This window comes from Diabrotica virgifera, chromosome 7 (genome assembly GCF_917563875.1).
Source record: "Diabrotica virgifera virgifera chromosome 7, PGI_DIABVI_V3a".
NCBI classification, from domain to species: Eukaryota; Metazoa; Arthropoda; class Insecta; order Coleoptera; family Chrysomelidae; genus Diabrotica; species Diabrotica virgifera.
Genome location: NC_065449.1, coordinates 90722226 through 90742673, shown reverse-complemented (window position 1 = coordinate 90742673; position 20448 = coordinate 90722226). Strand labels below are relative to the sequence as shown.

The window sequence follows — 20448 nt, the reverse complement described above, 5'->3', positions numbered from 1 at the left end:
CTATTAAAAGGTACATTTCTAAATGCATGGTTTGTGCTACTTGCAAACCAAGTAACCTACCACAAGCTGGACTTATGGGTTCCTTCAGAAACATCAATTTTCCTTGGCAGATGATCTCAATGGATCTCATTGGACCGTATCCTCGGAGCTACAAGGGTAATACCTATTGCCTGGTAGTTGTGGATTATTTCACTAAATTTCCTTTAGTTTGTCCTCTTCGTCAGGCCACAACTCCAGCAATTTTGAAATATTTGGAGGAACAAGTCTTTTTGGTGTACGGTGTTCCCCAAATTGTGTCATGTGACAATGGTCCTCAGTTTGTATCAAAGGCCTTTAAAGATCTTTTAGCTAAATATAAGGTTCAGAAGACCTTTTATAATGCTGCCTACCATCCACAAGCAAACCATACTGAGAGAGTAAATCGCAGTATTGTCACAGCTCTAAGGTCCTATACATACCCAGATCACAGAGCTTGGGATCAATATATTCATTCCATAGCTCAAGCCATAAGGACTTCTGTCCATGAAGTTACCCAGTGCTCTCCAGCATATCTGAATTTTGGTAGGAATGTTGCTTTATCAGGTGATTATTTTGGATTAATTTCAGACAATTCCGAAAACCTTCCTCAAATATCTGAGAAACTTCATCGCTTAGATGATCTCCAGACGTTACCTCATATTTTCGCAGACATTAGGAAGAAGTTAAAAACTTCTTACCTAAGGAACCAGCAGCACTATAATTTGAGGAAACGAGATCTGCGATTCTTTGTTGGTGATCGAGTATTAAAGCGCAATTTTGTCAAATCCAGTAAGGGTGATGCCATTTCTGCAAAGTTTTGCCAGAAGTATGTCCCATGTACTGTCTTAAGGGTAATATCTCCTTTGATTTATGAATTAAAGGACAATTTGACTAATAAGCGAATTGGTCAATTTCATGTAAAGGATTTACTGCCTGACAATACCATGGACGATGTTGATTCTTCAACTTCATCGGAAGAAGATTAACTTAGGGTTGTTTAAGCTAATATCTTCCTGTGTTTGCCTTTAGCTCGTTTTATTATGGTATAGTATTTTAGTCTAAATTTTTAATCACCAGAGAGTGCAGGACCATAGCATAATTTTTAACCTTCGGCATGGTTTGATGACTTCTCACTTATTAGTTACTTATTAGGTACCGAATTCTTGTTATGTGTAATACCGCTTGTATGAGTTTATCATTTTTTCTGTATTATGAATTGCATTTTAATTCATGGACAAATATTCTCAAGTACTAATCCAGCCAATAGTATTACCAAGTTGATAATCCCCACTTGTACTTTTAGTTTGTGTACTCAACCTCTTATAATAAAAGGGCTGTTGATTATTAGATATTTGGATATGTCGGCTCATACAAGTATTCTTGCTGAATAGAAATGGAACTATGTTACACTACCATATCTTAGATTATGTGTTATATTTTGGATATTTGATTACCTACTTATTATTATTTTTTTATATTATTTTTATACCATGTAAGTATTGGATTTGCCATATTGGAAAGATGGGGTTTTTAATTTGTTATTGGGTTACGCTATTGACATTTGTCACGGACATGTTAGATACTTTACAATAATTCAGATCCTTATTTTCTCCACAGTATAATTCTGGAATGAGTTTGGAATTTTGGTTTATAGATGAATTCTTGAGTCTTTCATATTTCTTCTTATGAACTAGTCTGTTAATGCTCAAAGTTGGTGAATACGTGGGTTCGAAATTCAGCAACTGATCACTGCTATCCGATTTCGTAATCCATGTCTTTCATGGTTGAGTATGCGGATGTTTATGCATGATAATATTTCCGGTCGGGAAACGGTGCGCAACATTTCCTAACCATTCTTGTGTAATTAGTCCAGATATTCCAGGCACGTTTTCACACGATAATAGGGAAGTTTAGTTTGCTTATTTTATGTCTCTTAGTTCATAGTATATTGATGCTTTGATTATCCATATACGTAGAGTCGTAATGTTAGTGATCAACCCGTCGGGACAAATTATTGATTTTCTTTTTAGTAGATTCCCTCTTCTATCCTCAGGCATTAGTTGTTGCTTAGATTCAGGAATATCTCCTGGATAATCCTATGTATGTTCAAATGAATATACAGTCTTATAAAAAAAATTGGGAGCTCGTTCCCGTCATATTTTGTATTTACCATAGAGTCATAGTACTTATAAGTTACCCTTCATTTTTATTATTTAGTTTAGATAGGCTCATATTACCGAATGAGGGAAGATGTAGAGCTAATTTAGTTATTTATTTAGTATTAGTGGGAATTGGTCCATAAATTTTCCTGATCGTTCTTCTTTGGATATGCTCTTATAAATCTGGTGTCCATTGATAGTCCGATTTTGGATTGAGTGTCCAATTCCACATTTAGTTTGGTTAATGTGTTTGGATTCGTTTGGTATGTTTACTATTTGTATTATTCGGTACTGGTGAGAATTGTTCCATAAATCTTCCTGATTGTTCTTCTCTGGATATGCCATTACAAATCTGGTGTCCATTGTTATTCCAATTTTGGATTGAGTGTTCGATTATTCTTCACTAATTTTAGTTATTGATTTATTTGGTGACTTTAGTATATTTACTTGCGTTAGGGTATGAATTGGCTCACACCTTTGCCTGGTTGTTCGTCCTTGGATATACCCTTTATAAATCTGATGTCCAGGGATAGTACAACTTTGGATTTGCTGCCAATTCGACACTTATTTGTCATTATAAATTAAATCTCATCTGTAGGTTGTTTGGCTTTTAAGAAAAAAAAAAAAAACCAGTCACGTTTACTAGGACTTCGGGTCATCTTTTGCAATTCCTGTTAGTTGCTGCAGTGACCATCCTGCTTTCCCTTGATTATTAGTTGTGATTATTTGTAATCTTGCGAATCAACGGGGAATGATACACTAAGTACTACTACTTTAGTTTAATATGTGAAAAAAAAAAATTTTTTAATTAAAATTTTTTTTTCTCGTGGTCAAAAGGGAATGTGACGTTCCGCCCCTTATAGAATCCATTATTGATGGGAAGATATTATTTCATTATTTTTAGAATTATTTTCTTTCAATGGTTATTAAAATATAACATAACACCATCACAGAATTTTAAATGCTTGTGACGTCACATTTTAAGTGTGGCAACATTGGTTTGCTTGCGTTTGACAGCGTATCGATGGGAGAGGGGAATTGAATTGCCCACGGAGATCGTCAGCCAGCTAACGAGAGGGCATTGGCTTTCTAGAAGTGTGTCGGAGTGGCAGGTCGGTAGCTTGATATTTTACCCACAATTTCAAGATCCAAATTATAATTAAAGATTGAATCCATCCAGCATTAGGGAATATAAAGTTATTAGTGAATACGAAGTTGAAGAATTTGAATGCAGATTTAAAATGAGTTCCGGCCTGGTAAATAAAAAATTTTATTAATTTATTTTCCGCCATATTGAAATTTTCTTGACTAACTTGCTAATTAAGTTTCATGTCGTCTATGTTCATGGTTTCTATGGTTTATTTTCATGGATCAAAATCATCGAGAGATAATTGAATATTCTTTGCTAATTTGTGTTTTCTGTTGGAAAATAGAGCTAATTTAAACTCAATTTTTTTTATATTCCTTTCAAGTCTACAGATCTCCTATCTTTTGAACCATGATCAAACAAGTATCCATTGCCTAATCATACTATATTTCATCCTTGTATAATATATCTATATACCTGTGTATATATTATAATGAAATATTTTTTCACAGTAATTATATCTTGTAGCCAAATTGAAAATCACATGTGTTATTTGAACAAGGTCATCTGATAACAACTTAATAAAGAGTCGAGCTGTCTAGTCATTCAAGTTTTTGGACTTAATGACCTATTTCTTCTTATTCCCATAGGAATAAAAACACCTCCTCGTTTCTCTTGCTTCTTTTTGACACATTGCTGGATTGGTAGTAATACCATATGTGTTTTTTTAGCCACCACTATGAAATCATAAAAAAAAAAGAAAACCTAAGACCACCAAGGTAGACCACTTCTAGAGAGACGGTCACTAGGAGACCAGCCTGGAAGATCTCCATATCTATCTTTTTCGCCTGTACCTTCAACTGGTTTTTTTTCCACCTGTTTTCTTGTACCTCCAGCAGGACAGTTGCAAGAGGGAGTTAGCACCCCCTTGTGCTCATTGCATCCCGGTCAATTTGGGGAATACACAGCAAGGAACGCACCGCAAGGAACATTGGAAGATTGTGAAAAGGGGTTTGTGTTGATGAACATTCGGTTTGCTCTAAGTAAAAATTTAGACTGTTTTTTGTGATTTTCAGGATACTTAGTTTATTCATATAGGTACTTTATAAATTTATTGCACATAACCTTTCCCTTTTCAAGATTTTTATAGTATTACAGAACAGTATAATAATTGATAGCGTTCCCCAAAGCTGCGTAACCTCCATGGTCAGAATCTCTGAGCTCAGATACTTTCCCATACAATAGTGTTGGTACTCTTATATTTTTTTTATTATTCTTTGGCTTGTTTCCCTTTTATATAACTATTTAAACTCCTTTAATTATTTTAGTATATTTTAAATTAAATTTTTCAAATTAACTTCAAATATCATTAAAAATTTCTATTATTCAAATTATTTAACTTTAACTATTAATTTTTATATTAAATTCGAATAAATCCCTAGTACCCATCCCCTCAGGAAGGTACTAGTTTTACTTGCCATTATTATTAAGAACCACGAGTCGGTAAAAGGATCTTTGGTATCCAGAACTCCGTTGGTTCACTTAGGGACTTGGTACCCGTCAACTCATTGAGTTGTACATACATATATTAAATATCTTGTTCATATTATCAGGTAGTATTGAATTAAGTGTACGTATGATATTCGTACCATTGTTATTGGGTGAGGGTAGTTACTGCTAACCAAGTGTAAGTTGTACTTTCTGTATTAGACGTACCCTTATTCAGATTTTCTAACCTTATTAAGATTATTCTTAGATTATATTTGTAAGGTAATTCTGTAAATGACTTTCACTAGTATTTTTTTTTGTCATGTTAGAGTTACATACTAGTTACTTGTCTTAACTCGGAGATTGTGAAAATCTGGTAGTTACATTCAATAAAAATACATTTATTGTGATTTTTTTTTTCTTATTACTCCTTTATCTTGATAATATATTTTATAACTTAATAATCTTTAATAACATTTAACCTACTTGTACTACAAATTTAATATACTCTATAGCAGCGTAGAATACCTGGAAGAGGGTTAACCCAGTTATCCTTCTTCTGGCGCCCAAAAATTTATTCTATTTTCATTATATTATTATATTTACCTTATCTACTTTGTGAACAGTGTCTTAATATCTTCTTTTCTAGCCATCATTGTCATTTCCTTTAATTTATTGTCCAGCCAGAAATAGCCGTGCAAATTGGCCGAATCCTTCCTTGAGTGTCAAGTGGCCATTCTCTTGCATATTGAGCTAGCTATTCAAGTTACATCTATCTATTCATAATTTTCCATCTCCAGTCCTATATCAAGTCTATACTCTTTGTCTTTACATCTTCCCATACAAGTACTACTGCGAAGTAGTATTTTAGTTACTTCAGCTTCTTCCAACGTAGAAGCCACACATTTTTGTTCCTTTGGCTACATTAAGTAGATCTTCTTATTCCTACTTCTGTTGGAGTTTATCACTTTCTGTGCATTCACTCCAACAGAAAATCTCCTTCTATCTGGTTACAACCCGTTTCCTGCTATCCTTGGCTGCAATCAAAATCTCGTCCTGGCTTCCAGTAATGTTCTCCTCTGAAACTAGCTCGTATAGCTCTCGTTTCCTGCTTCTGTCGTGATGCTGTGTTCTACCTTTTTCGAAACTGCAATCAGCTACCGGGAACTCTTGGCTCAAGGAGGTTCTTTTACTCTCAACCTGGCCTACCTCTCGTTCCACGATAGATACTCCACACTCACGGAACTACACCGGCTTTCTCACTCTCCGTACACTACCGTCTACTACTGGACTTCACTTCTCGACAGCTCAAAACATTCTGATCTCTATTTGTCATTCTTTCCCCTACTTTCTAAATATCCCTTCCAGATTCACAAATCAAACTTCCACCACCAACTCTCATTCGCAGTATTCCTCAAAACCAATTTTTAATCTTTCTAAATATGCTTAATGGATTTCAAAAGAAAAATAGTTAATTCCCATTCTAAAATTACTTTCTACTAATTACAAAATTTAATGATCTATTATCTACTTCCACTAAGTCTTATTTAGCATCGGCTAATGATCGAACCTTCCGCGAACAACGATAATGACCTATTATCGATTTCACTTGAGTCTTATTTAGCATAGGCTAATGCTCGAACCTTCCGCGAACAACGACAATGGTACGCGCCATTCACTTTGTTCATTCTAAGCGCATTGTCCCGAGTTTCGTTTAATCACTTCTTAAAATTAAATATAACAATTTGTTGTATACAGGTTGTTCTAAATTTATATGCCCGTGGTTGAGAAAATTGAAAATATTTTATATTAAATTGAATTCTGTTTATAATTATCAAAATTTAATTTTCATATCAAATAGAAATATAACAAATCCCCGCCTTGTATTCGATAAAATTTATCTGCATTTTTAAATAAATTTTCTCGAGGCAAAACCAAATCCCTGTATATTTCCTTACTTTAATCTACGTCTTATACCCCTTCTTCTTGTATTACTCTAATTAGTCCCACCTGTAGAGTAATTGTTTCCTTATTTTCAGTGTCCTCATCCTGTGTTAGAGTGTCGGCTATTATGTTGTCTTTCCCTTTTTCCCATATCAATCTTCTGTCTTTTTCCTCAGATTTTTCACATACTTTTACCGTGTATTCTGCATCCTCGTTTTCATATGCCTCCTCTTCAAATGCCACTGTTTCGATCATATCTTTTTCGCTTTCATTTGTTAGCTTTATTTCTTCTTCTCCTGAGCTCATCTCTTCTTTTGAGGAATCCCAGTTCTCTTTTGCTTTTGATACTCTCAATTTTTCTTCTTCTGGGCTCAACTCTTCTTTTGAGGAGCCACAGGTTTCATTTTCTTTTGTCTTTTTCTGACTTTTTCTCCCTTTTCTTCTTTGTCCTTGCTTCGTTGCCAAATTCATTTCCACTGTTTGTTCTTTACCTGATTCGTCCGTATTTTGTTTCTCCTGTTCCTTGTCCTGTTCTTCTTCTTTTTCTTCTGTTAGATTCATCGTATTATTTTTAAAATCTATCACTACATGTTTTTCTGCCAATTCGTCAACTCCTACTATCATGTCATGTGACATGTTTGGCATTATTACACATTGTAGTGCATACATCTTCTTACCCAGTCGTACTATTACTCGTATGCCTTCATTTATAGTTGCCAATGTCCGTTTGTTTGCGCCCACTAAATTTACCCTAGGTATTTTGTAAATTAAATTTGTTAAGTTAACTTCTTCTATTAGTTTTCTGTTGACCAATGTTATTTCAGATCCAGTGTCTATCATAATTTTAATTGGTTTCTCGTTGATAAATCCATCCACAAATTTTAAATTAACTCCATTTTTCTTTTCGTTGTTTCCTGCCAATTTAATAAACTCCTTGGGGTTACAAAAGATTCCTGTTTGATTTTTGGTTTTTAGTGAGCGCCGTCGTGAAAAAACGCCGGTTGCTCATCGTTGTTTATATTTTCGTCATAATGTCTCTCTCCGTCATATTCATCTGTCTGGGTATTATTTACTTCTCTTCTATTTTCTCTTGGTCTGTCGGATCTGTTTCGGTTTTCTCGATATCCCTGTTCATTTTGTCTACCATTATTTCTGTTTTCTTGATTTGAGCGTGTGGTGTTTCTATTCTGGTATTCTCGATTTCTGTCCTCATTCCATTGCCTATTTCTTTGTTCATAATTTCCTCTTCCGTTGTCTCTATTTTCGTTTTCCCTTCTGGGATTGAAATCTCGTCTTGTATAGTCCCTCCTATTTTGATTTCTATCTCTGTAATCTTGTGTTTCTCGGGGCCTGTAATCTTCTCGCGACCTTCTTGATTTTCTTTCTCTTATACGTGATTCTCTTATTTGTAGGAATTGGCATAAACTATCTATGTCTTTGTAATTTTGCAATGTGATATGGTCTTCCAGCGTTTCTTCGAAATGTCTTGCAATCAGTTCGACTAATTGTTCCGATGAGTAATTATATTGTAAATGTTTTGCGTTATAGTAAATTTGTAATGCATATGTCCTTTCTGATATACCCATCCTATCATTGTATTTCCCATTTTGCAATTCCTTGTTAATTTCCAATTGTTGGACTTTTCCCCAGAAATAATTCAAAAATTTTTGTTCAAATTGTTGCCAACTGTCAAATTCTTCTTCTTTGCAATCGAACCATAGGCTTGCTTCATATTTTAGATGGTTTCTGATAGTTTCTTTTGCTGTTTCGAAATTTCCGATGTGCTGTATTTTCTTTTTCAGGCTATTTATGAATGGCACTGGGTGTAATCTTCTTACATCCCCGCCAAACCTTATCTTCACGTCATCTGTGCTATGTATAACCATTTCTCTTCTTTCTCCTACATTTTGTTGAATATTGATTTCCGCAATCTTTCTTTCCATTTCTTCTCTGATTGCTTGAATAGCGTTTTGCAACTTGTTTTCCAAACTTTCCATTTCTTTTTTCTGGCAATTCGTTAACTCCTTCATTTTATTTTGAATTTTCATTTCTTGTTCTTTCATGTGGTCCTTCATTCTCATTTCTTGTTTTTGCATGTGATCTTTAATTTTCATTTCATACTTTTCTATGCGTTCCTCTATTTTCTTATTGTTCTCTGCTATCGCTTTTTTTGTTTCCTTCTGATTTTCTTGCATTATTCTTTTTGTTTCATCCATTTTTTTTTGTGTTTCATCCATTTTTTGTTGTGTTTCATCCATTTTTTGATCCATTTTATCCATTGCTTGTTTTGTTTCTCTTTGATTGTCATCCAGTTTTTGTGACTGGAGTTGCATCAGTTGTAATAGTTTATCTATTCCTGATAATTCTTGCTGTTCTGATGCCATGATTGTCGTGTCTAAAATATCTTCTTGGTCTGAATGTTCTTTTTGTTTTTTGTTGTCTTTGCTTTGGCTTCTTGTCACAGACATTTGTTTTCAAGAAGTACTGTCCCCGCCAAATATGAAATTTTACTAGTATGTTACCAAGACGACTTTTTCTCACCCAAATATTATAAATTGTCAATAAATATATCAAATGTAAATATCGTAAAAATAAAATATTAAATCAGTTATGTAAAATTTGTACCTAAAGAGATCTAAAATTTTATGTTATCAAATGTAAGTATCTCACTTTTTACCACAGGCATATAAATTTTCAAATACCGGCTTTACTCTTTCTATCCTTCAAATTTGCCACTAGAAATACTTTACAATGCTTTCCACGTTGGACGACAGTTGATGTGATCTTGATTATTGATATGAGATAATATTCTTATATGTCATTTAATTTAATCAATGTATTAATAATAATCTAATTAATTTACCAGATCACATATCAACATGTTTTCAATCTCAGGGCGAATTATAAAATTAATTACTTACTCTCGTGGCTTCTAAGTATTTCTCAATGGTTCCTAATCGGGATAGGGAAGAAAAGAGTAAAATAATACACATATATGGGTTACAATTATAATCAAAATATTGTTTATTTTATTTAAATGGCAATCACTGCTTAACATTTGCTAGATCTTATTTTTCTTAAACATAACATTTACAAATGGGAATCTTATTTCCTTTTGGTTTCCAATTGAAAGTTTTTATTAACATTTAACTATTATGATTTATTAGCAACAATTCTATTTAAGTTTGATGAAGCTTTTCTGATATTATTGATTATGTTTCTTCAATTTTAAATGTGGTATTTAATACGAAAAACCCATACATTCATGTCCAAACAAATGAGACTGACCTTTTTCTGGTGAACTGAGAATGTCTTCACACAAGACCCGTTTCCTGCTATCCTTGGCTGCAATCAAAACCTCGTCCTGGCTTCCAGTAATGTTCTCCTCTGAAACTAGCTCGTATAGCTCTCGTTTCCTGCTTCTGTCGTGATGCTGTGTTCTACCTTTTTCGAAACTGCAATCAGCTACCGGGAACTCTTGGCTCAAGGAGGTTCTTTTACTCTTAACCTGGCCTACCTCTCGTTCCACGATAGATACTCCACACTCACGGAACTACACCGGCTTTCTCACTCTCCGTACACTACCGTCTACTACTGGACTTCACTTCTCGACAGCTCAAAACATTCTGATCTCTATTTGTCATTCATTCCCCTACTTTCTAAATATCCCTTCCAGATTCACAAATCAAACTTCCACCACCAACTCTCATTCGCAGTATTCCTCAAAACCAATTTTTAATCTTTCTAAATATGCTTAATGGATTTCAAAAGAAAAATAGTTAATTCCCATTCTAAAATTACTTTCTACTAATTACAAAATTTAATGATCTATTATCTACTTCCACTAAGTCTTATTTAGCATCGGCTAATGATCGAAACTTCCGCGAACAACGATAATGACCTATTATCGATTTCACTTGAGTCTTATTTTGCATAGGCTAATGATCGAACCTTCCGCGAACAACGACAGTGGTACGCGCCATTCACTTTGTTCATTCTAAGCGCATTGTCCCGAGTTTCGTTTAATCACTTCTTAAAATTAAATATAACAATTTGTTGTATACAGGTTGTTCTAAATTTATATGCCCGTTGTTGAGAAAATTGAAAATATTTTATATTAAATTGAATTCTGTTTATAATTATCAAAATTTAATTTTCATATCAAATAGAAATATAACAATATATATATATATATATATATATATATATATATATATATATATATATATATATATATATATATATATATATATAGAAAAGAAAAATCATTGGCAAATAACTCGGAATGTGAATGTGAATACAAAATTAACAATATAAAAAGATGGAAAGCAACTGCAGACACGTGTTTCTGACTCATTAGTCGTCATCAGTACAGTATAGCCAAGTTAGAAGAATAATAGTTTAACTTGGAAAAAGATCACTACAGGAGCAATATTACCATTTGTGACAACAATGTCAGAAGACCCTGCCTTTCAGGGCGACGACCAACACAGTCACGGAGGTAAAGCTACCTGGGGAAAGAAAAGCCAAAACCTTATAAAATAAAGGATGTTAAGTAACCGAGTACAACTATTGTTGTACTCGGTTACTTAACATCCTTTATATATATATATATATATATATATATATATATATATATATATATATATATATATGTGCTTTATTGACTACAACAAGGCGTTCGATAAAGTTCGCCACGAACACCTGATGAGACTGTTGGTAGAGAAAAACTTGGATAAAAGGGACCTCAGAATTATTTTCAATATTTATTATAACCAGAAGGCGAATATTAGAGTAGAACGGGAAACAACCGAGGAACTCGAGATCAAAAAAGGCGTAAGGCAGGGATGCATACTTTCACCAACCTTGTTTAACTTATATTCAGAAGATATTATAAACAGAGCCCTTGCTGACCAAGATATAGGAGTTAAAATAAATGGCACTTTAATAAACAATTTGAGATACGCTGATGACACAGTATTAATAGCAGAAACCCCGAAAGATCTCCAAACACTGATAAACAGAATAGTAGAGTGCAGCGAAAAGTTCGGTTTATCACTTAACATAAAAAAAAACAAAAATAATGATGGTGTCGAAATCTCCACAAAATTTTTCTGACATAACCGTACATGATCAAAGAATTGAGCGTGCTAGAAAATATAATTACCTGGGAACTGTGATTAATGAAAACAACGACAACTCTGAGGAAATCAAGATCCGAATAGAAAAGGCTAGAGCTACTTTTACCAAAATGAAAACAGTTTTATGCGGAAGAGAGCTAAGTTTAAATCTTAAAATTCGCCTGATGAGATTTTACGTGCTGTCAGTTCTTTTCTATGGAATGTAAGCTTGGACACTGAAAAAGATCGATACAAGGAAAATAGAAGCATTCGAGATGTGGATGTACCGCAGGATACAGAGGATATCGTGGACAGAGAGAGTGACAAACATGGAAGTGTTGCGAAGGATGCAGAAAGAAAAAGAACTTGCGCTTACTATTAAAAAGCGCAAACTGCAATACTTGGGACATATAATGAGGGGACAAAAGTACCAGCTACTACAATTAATTATTCAGGGAAAAATAATAGGTAAAATACCCATTGGCAGAAGAAAACATTCATGGTTGAAGAATTTAAGAGATTGGTACAAGTGCAGCAGCTGCCAATTATTTAGATCTACGGTATCAAAAATACGCATAGCCTTGATAATAGCCAAACTTCGGAACGAGGACGGCACCTGAAGAAGAAGAAGAATAGATACATTTCACATGCCAAACTCCATATTACTTATAACGATGATTTCTCGCCTCTAGCTCTTGGACTATAACGGGAAAACGATGCATTTTATAAAATATACTTACTTATCAAAGTACTCAGGAATGTATCTCAAGTAGTGAGCTTCAAAAGAAGTTGATGCCATCAAAATTAAGTAAGTTATGATAAAAATAAGAGATCCTTTTTGAAGTTATTAGGAAAAAGTAAAAAATAAAACATAAGTACATACCAATATGATTTTAAACAACTTAAACTGCAGACAACTTTTTAAACATAAGAATATGATTTAAAAAAAAAATAAAATTTTTTTCAAAGTGTAGTAATTTTCATTTTTTTTTAGATAATAACTCCAAAAATACTCGATATATGTAAAAAATTATAAAGAACCAAATTTTAGCTTTTCCTTTACCAAATATTCTGATTTTTTATTATTTTTGAAAGATAAAAATAGCCGAGATAGAATCGTTTGAAATATAAATTTTACTGCGAAAACCACGTAACCACGGCCCTTTAACCGTTTGTTTAAAAGAAAATAAGGGATTTAAAAGATTAAATTTAATACGATTTTAAAGCCCTTGAAATTTCCTTTCAATTAGTTTTAGGTGAACCTGATATCACAAACATTAACGGAGTTATTCTAAAAAACAATAACATTTTTTTGAAAAAAATTTTGGAGCAAAAATTTTGAAAAAATTTTTGTAGCATTAATTTTAATGTTATCATCTTCTTCTGAAGGTCATTTAATAGCTATTTCTAAGTACTTTGACAAATTGTTTAATAAGTATAAATTTGTTATAAAATGCATCGTTAAAAAATATACAAAAAATATACATCAAAATTTATACAGTGATGAGTGCGCTAATATCTGGCAAAATAATACAAAAGTTGGAAAACATAATACAGTGTGAAATAAAAAGAGATGAAACTAGTAAAGGTTTAAAATTATATCGATAGGAACCTATAAATTTACATTACATTACATACAGTCGGAAAAATGAAAGATTACCCATGAACGATCACATCAATCACTTATTTTGTATTTGTTGTCTTTTTCTATAAATAACAAACGTTTGTTTCAGAAAAAGACAGCAAATACAAAATAAGTGATTGATGTGATCGTTCATTGGTAATCTTCCATTTTTCCGACTTGTAGTTTCCCACCTTTAACGTATCGGAGGAGTATGACAATTGTCACTGTGACAGGATTTTATAAAATTCTCCTGTCACAGACGACTAAAGGTGGGAAACTATGTAAAGTAATGTACATTTTTTTTAGGTTCCTATCGATAATTTCCTATCTACTAGTTTCATCTCTTTTTATTTCACAACGTTTATGTTGTCCATTTTTGCGTTATTTTACCGGTTATTAACAAGCTCATCACTGTATATAACTCACTTTGAATTATTATTAAAAGGTTTTTCTAGTAAGAAATTTATTCGATTTTTTAGTATCTTCAATTTTATTAATACATAATATTTTACATAAGTAATTTTATTAGGAATTTCAAAGCACCATTTATTTGGGAATAAAATTATCGCGTTTTTTTTTAAATCAATCAATATCTGTCGATTTTTAAACGATTTGCGGAAAAATAGTATGTTTACCTCGTAGGAAAAGCCACATTCCTGGACTCTGTGTTGCTAAGTCTCGGCTTGCGCCTCGACTTAGCAATCTTCACAGTCGTCCAGGAATGTTAAGCTTTTCCTACCCGGTAAACAATTTACTATTTAATTAGGGGGTTAGTTTAATAATATAGCATACTCCAGACTTCAGCCCACTCTCGCGCTGTTTTCGTCTGCTCTCACAAGTGTAAAATAATTCCCTTCCTCAAAAGGTTCGTCAGGTGGTTCGTCAGGGACAAAGTGTAAGTTAAGTAGAAAGTCAACATAAACACAACACTCTCACTCTGTTGCATCTGGACACATCCGTCAAGGTTAAAGTGTTTTCAGAAGAAAGCGACCCAACAGCTCTCTCTCTCTCTCTCTCTGTCTCTGTCTGTCTCTGTCTGTCTCTGTCTCTCTCTCTCTCTCTCTCTGTCTCTGTCTGTCTCTGTCTATCTCTGTCTCTCTCTCTCTGTCTCTGTCTCTGTCTCTGTCTCTCTCTCTCTCTCTCTCTCTCTCTCTCTCTCTCTCTTCTCTCTCTCTCTTCTCTCTTTGTTAGGACATTCTTCATGTTCCACTTATTGTTATGTTGTCGATTTAATATTATCTCAACAAATGCTATGGTCTAATTAAAATTAAATAATTGTTTTAGATTCTCCCAATGTTGGACCAAATTCCTTTCTTACATATTTAGTTTCTCTAAGTATGGTGAAACCGCCGGGTTCTGAATATATAGATAATAGAGCATCTAGACACTCAACACGTGGATATGGTAATAGAAATCAACTAATCAATTTAGAAACTACTGGTCCATTCAAAACATGGTACTACTGGAATGTGTTAGATTTCGCTTATCCCAGTGAAACTGATAGAGATATTGCCATACAGAATGAGGATTTTATTCCAAAAAACAATCTTCCATTAGGTAAGTTCTAAAATTTTAAAAAATATTAATATTTTGTTTTAGAATGCTGTACATTAAAATATAATTATAATGGGACTCTTTGTACGAATAAACATTTTTGTTCTTACAAAAATATTTTTACAAAATATTGTATAGCTATAGATCTGGTAACTATGCTCGGTTTTTACACCACGGCGAGCAATTCAAATTTACCGCGCCGTAATGCTTGTTTGGAATTGGTCCAACCTCAGGCAATTTTACTCCACTGTAATGAAATTTTGACACTATTGACATTTATAAAATGTTGACGCTATTGGCAATTCACAGGTTAATTAAGTTATATCGGCGATTTTTTGTGTTTTCTGCGTTATTTATTTAATTTTTAGATTTCTAGTCTGTTTTTATATAAAAACAGTTGTTTTTAGAACTCTTTAGCGACGTGTTAGTATAATACAATATTTATGGATTAGCGTCGAAGGCGGATATTATCAACCAAGAAAAAAGATATATTTGGTGATTCTTTTACTGATTTTCTTGGGTGTGAATATCTCTTTTTGGTTTACTCCTCCTGGTTTAAAAAGAAGGCATAGCACTAATAAACAGTAGATAAACATCGGGTATAAAATCAGCAGATAGCAAAAATGTAATATTATACAAATAGACAAAATTCCCCTTCGTATCTTTTGAACTGTTATACAGGGTAACCAAAATACAGGTCATAAATTAAATCACATATTTTGGGACCAAAAATAGTTCGAATTAACTTAACTTACCTTAGTACAAATATGCACATAAAAAAAGTTACAGCCCTTTGAAGTTACAAAATGAAAATCGATTTTTTCTAATATATCAAAAACTATTGAAGATTTTTTATTGAAAATGGACATGTGGCATTCTTATGGCAGGAACGAACATCTTAAAAAAAATTATTGTGAAATTTGTGCACCACATAAAAATTTTATGGGTATTTTGTTCCCTTAAACCCCCCCCCCCCAAACTTTTGTGTACGTCTTAATTAAATTATTATTGTGGTACCATTAGTTAAATTTAATAATATTAAAACTTTTTTGCCTCTTAGTATTTTTCGGTAAGGCAATTTTTATCAAGTTGAGGCTTATTTTTCAATATGTTTACATAAAAATTTTATGGGGGTTTTGTTCTTTTAAACCCCCCAAATGTTTGTTTACGTTCCAATTAAAATGTGACTGCGGTACCATTAGTTAAACACAGTGTTTTTAAAACATTTTTGCCTCTTTGTATTTTTTCGAAAAGGCACCTTTTATCGAGATGTGACTTCTTTTTTAATATGGTTCAAAATATCCCTAAAAATGTAAATCATAAATAAATGGTCATATTATTACCAAGTCTCCATAATCGTACACATAATATACAAATATGTGGTGGATTTGACAAATATTCGAAATATCTCGATAAAAACTGACTTTTAAAAAAAGTACTATGAGTCAAAAAAGTTTTAAAAACATTGTGTTTAACTAATGATACTAAAATAATAATTTAATTGGAACGTACACAAAAGTTTGGGGGGGGGGGTTTAAAGGAACAAAACCCCCAAAAAATTTTTATGGGGTGTCCAAGTTTCACTATAATTTTTTCTTAAGATGCTACTGCCATAAGAATGCCACATGTCCATTTTCAATAAAAAAATCTCCAATAGTTTTCGATACATTCGAAAAAATCGATTTTCTTTTTGTAACTTAAAAGGGCTGTAACTTCTTTTATGTGCACATTTTTGTACTAAGGTAAGTTAGGTTCAATCGAATTATTTTTGATCCCAGAATATGTGATTAAATTTATGACCTGTATTTTTGTTACACCGGTACTTATAATACTGAAATTTGTTGGAAGGAAATAAACAGATGAATGCTTCTCAAATAGTCATAACAGGTGACTTAATAGTGACAGATGACGTTACAGAACCACTTTGACCGATAATTGTAAATGGGACCTTATGTCAAATGATATCTCGTTTGAAAGATGTTGAAAATACTTTCTTTTTTTTTTCTTTTTTGGCTTGGACTATGGTCATTCAGCCAGTCTCAATCAAAAGTAAACGTATTAAAGATATTGCCAATTAGTGAAACTTGGTTATTATAATATTATTACAATTTTTTTACTTCTTATTTACCTACTCATTACAGCTAATGTACATACTATGTTAATAAATATAAATATATTATACTACTTAATGTATATCAAGAACACATAGTGTATACATTTTACAAATAAAAGTATTAATGTTAATATTAAAATAAATGCATTCTTTTTTGTATTTTATTTTAATTTTTTTTTTGGTTTGTTTTTTGTTTTGTTTTATTTTGTCACTATGATAGGATGTCAACCCGGTTCAACCTCGAGGAGGTTTAAATCCTCTTAGTGATTTTTTTCTTTAATTTTTTAATTTTTTTTTATTTAAGTATTTTTTTAATTATTAATTTTTTTATTTATTTTTTGTTTCATGCTTTTATTTTTTTTTTATTTTTTCTTTTTATTTTTTTAATATTTTTTTAAACATATTTTACAAATACCTATAACTAATTACAATAATATTTTACTATCCGACAAGAAAGATACCAAACAGTCAAAAATTTTCTTTTTATTCAGTAACAGAATAAAGAGAATATTTACAGGGAGTGGGATGTTCTGGTCTATAATTCATTTCATTAGGTGATTGGTTAGGTGTTTATGCTTTTTGCATTCAAAAAATATGTGGTTCAAGTCACTGTTAACCTCACATTCTTGACAAATATTCGAATCTAATAATTTTTTTTTGTAAATAAATGTGCAGGATAACATGCATGTCCAAATCTAATTCTACTGATAGTGGATATGTATTTGCGAGGGAGGGTGAAATTCTTATACCAAGGGTTTTCCGGAATAATCGGTTGTACCAAACTGTATTGTGTTGTTGAAATGTTACAGTACCTTTCCCAGTGTGTTTTCCAGCTCTTCATCTGTTCAGTTCTTAAACAAACAAAAGCATCTAGAATGCAGGGCTGATATTTGGTTACTGTTGCATGGATGAGAGAATTTTTAGCTAATTGGTCTACATGCTCATTATGTGTTTGATCCTGAATGTGCTTTGATCCACATAAGTTTTATTTTTGTGGTGTGTTTATTAATTTCAAATAAGATTTTTTATTAAAAAAATGTGTGGATTAGAAGTACTACAAGGTAAGTGAGGTGTTTGAATAGCAGTAAGCACAGATAATGAATCAGATAAAATTACTGCGGAATTATAGGATGCCAACTTAAAATAAATTAAAGCCTCATATACCGCCGCAGCCTCGACAGTAAAAATGAAGAAATTTGAGGGCAGTTTAAACATTTTTTCTATAAATTTATCTGGAATATAAAAGGCAAAACCAGTACCATTTGAACATTTTGATGCATCTGTATAAATACAAACAGATTTTGACCAATTTGTAAGGTAGTTGTTTAAAAAAAATACTGTTTAATAAAGAGTGCCCATGATAACTGGGTTGTATTATATCTACTTGATTTAGTAACTCAAAGAAATCTTCGAAATCTACCAATTTATTTGCAACTGCAAGTTCAGTATTATTATCCGCAGTGTTTCGAAATGCGTCACATAACGGTGGCGAGTTTTTGTGAGCCCAATATTTATTTGTTAAATCAAAATAATTTAAAGTACTAATTTCTTTATACAGTGTGTCCACGGTTGGGGTGCCCAAGAGGAAATACTTTTTTATCTTCAATTTTCGCGAAAAATGTCATTCTTGATAAAAAGCTTTGCTTGTTCCAAAACCTCATAAAATGAAATAAAATTCAAGTTTTTCAAATCATGCTTAATTTTGTAGCCAATTTTATGTAAATCCCTATAAGTTTTTGCACCCAAACTGTGTCGTTCTCCTTGAAACATCCAATTATTTAATAATTAAATGATTATTAATCTAATAATTTTAACAATAAAATTTATCTCAAGATAAATTCTTTTTTGAACAAAAAAAAATACAATTCACAAATTATTTATCGGAGTTGACAGTTGCTAAGCTACGTTGTGGCTTGGCAACACTAGATTATTTTTACAATTTCGAACTTGTGCAAAAATTTATAGGGATTTACATAAAATTGACTACAAAATTAAGCAGGATCTGTAAAACTTGAATTTTAGTTCGTTTTATGGGAGTTTAGAACAAGCAAAACTTTTTATCAAGAATGACATTTCTCGCTAAAATTGAAAATAAAAAAATTTTTCCTCTTGGGCACCCCAATTGTGGACACACTGTATAAACAACTGTTGTAACATCGGATCTTAAGAAAAAATTTTTGACTGAGATATTCCCTTCTGAATTTAGTCGGCGGTTCCATTGTTTCAACATAGAGTGGTTCAATAGGGGTAGATCTCATAGCACCTATGCAACAGTGCAATACTGTGTTTAGAAAAACATCTATGCGACCTAAAATATTTTTACTAGCCGATCCATACAGTACTGAGCCATAATCTATAATAGATCTGATATATGAACGATAAAATAAAAGACATGTTTCAACATCTGCACCCCACCAAGTTTTTGCAATTGATTTAAGAAAATTTAGTGCTTTACTGCATCTATCAAGCATAAAATCAACGTGCAGTTTCCAGATCAATTTGGTATCCAGAATCATACCCACATATTTTACTGATTTACAAACAGGAAAGTAATCATCATTTAATTGTATTTGTTCTCTTTGAGGTACATTGTATCTAGTGAATATACAAATGTTAGACTTGTTGTTTGCTAACTCAAAACCATTTTTTTTAAACCACTCACGGCAATGTTCATGGATATTTTCCAATTAGTCTAGGGCGCATCTGCTTTTAGATGGACGTTGAGAGGTGACTCAAATTTTTTTGCAGAAATTGCTTGAAAATAACTCAAAAACTAATATTTGAGTTATCCTCCCACTCAACATGGTCCGGAACATTGTTTAAATAATCTAAATGTCAAAATATGAAGGAAAAGTTCGATTTTTTTATTGGTTTTTGATTATAACTTTAAAATTATTCATTTCTGATAAAAGTTGTACTGACATAAAAGTTGCGTAATTAAATTTCCTACAATATATAATTCGTTAAAAATTTAAAAAAAAGTCACCCTTGTTGCAAAATAGCAATAACTGCGAAAAAACCCATACAAAAACAAGTATTTGCATTTTACGTTTTTCAACCATTTATGCTATACTCAGGACCTTCATGTTTTACCCAGAAAAACTTAATAATATAGTAAAATAACACTGTAAATTTCATTAAGATCGATTTAATAGATTTTGCAAAATAAGTTTTGCAATCCAGCTTTCGCAAGAAAAATTCATTTTTTTTTAATGTTGCAGGACTGAAAATAAAGCAGATAGCAAGTTGAATTTTTTTTTGCTTATAGAAGTGCACTGTACCTATCATTTGCAATTTTCAAAATTAAAATCGATTAATTACCACGGCGTCAGGAAATTTTT

At 32.2% G+C, this 20448-nt stretch overlaps 1 protein-coding gene across 9 annotated transcripts in view; it reads left to right on the top strand.

The window, feature by feature from the left end:
* Positions 1–20448, top strand: part of LOC114329508 (protein yellow) — a 371690-nt gene that overhangs the window by 142778 nt on the left and 208464 nt on the right. For 6 of the 9 annotated variants that reach the window (XM_028278642.2, XM_028278641.2, XM_050655688.1 and 3 more), the window contains one exon: positions 14725–14997. In XM_028278642.2, the coding sequence (XP_028134443.2) occupies positions 14725–14997 (273 nt within the window). Of the gene's footprint in view, positions 1–1030; positions 3434–3456; positions 4276–14724; positions 14998–20448 lie in introns of those variants that run through there. The other 3 variants (XM_050655690.1, XM_050655692.1, XM_050655691.1) reach the window with 3 other exon arrangements.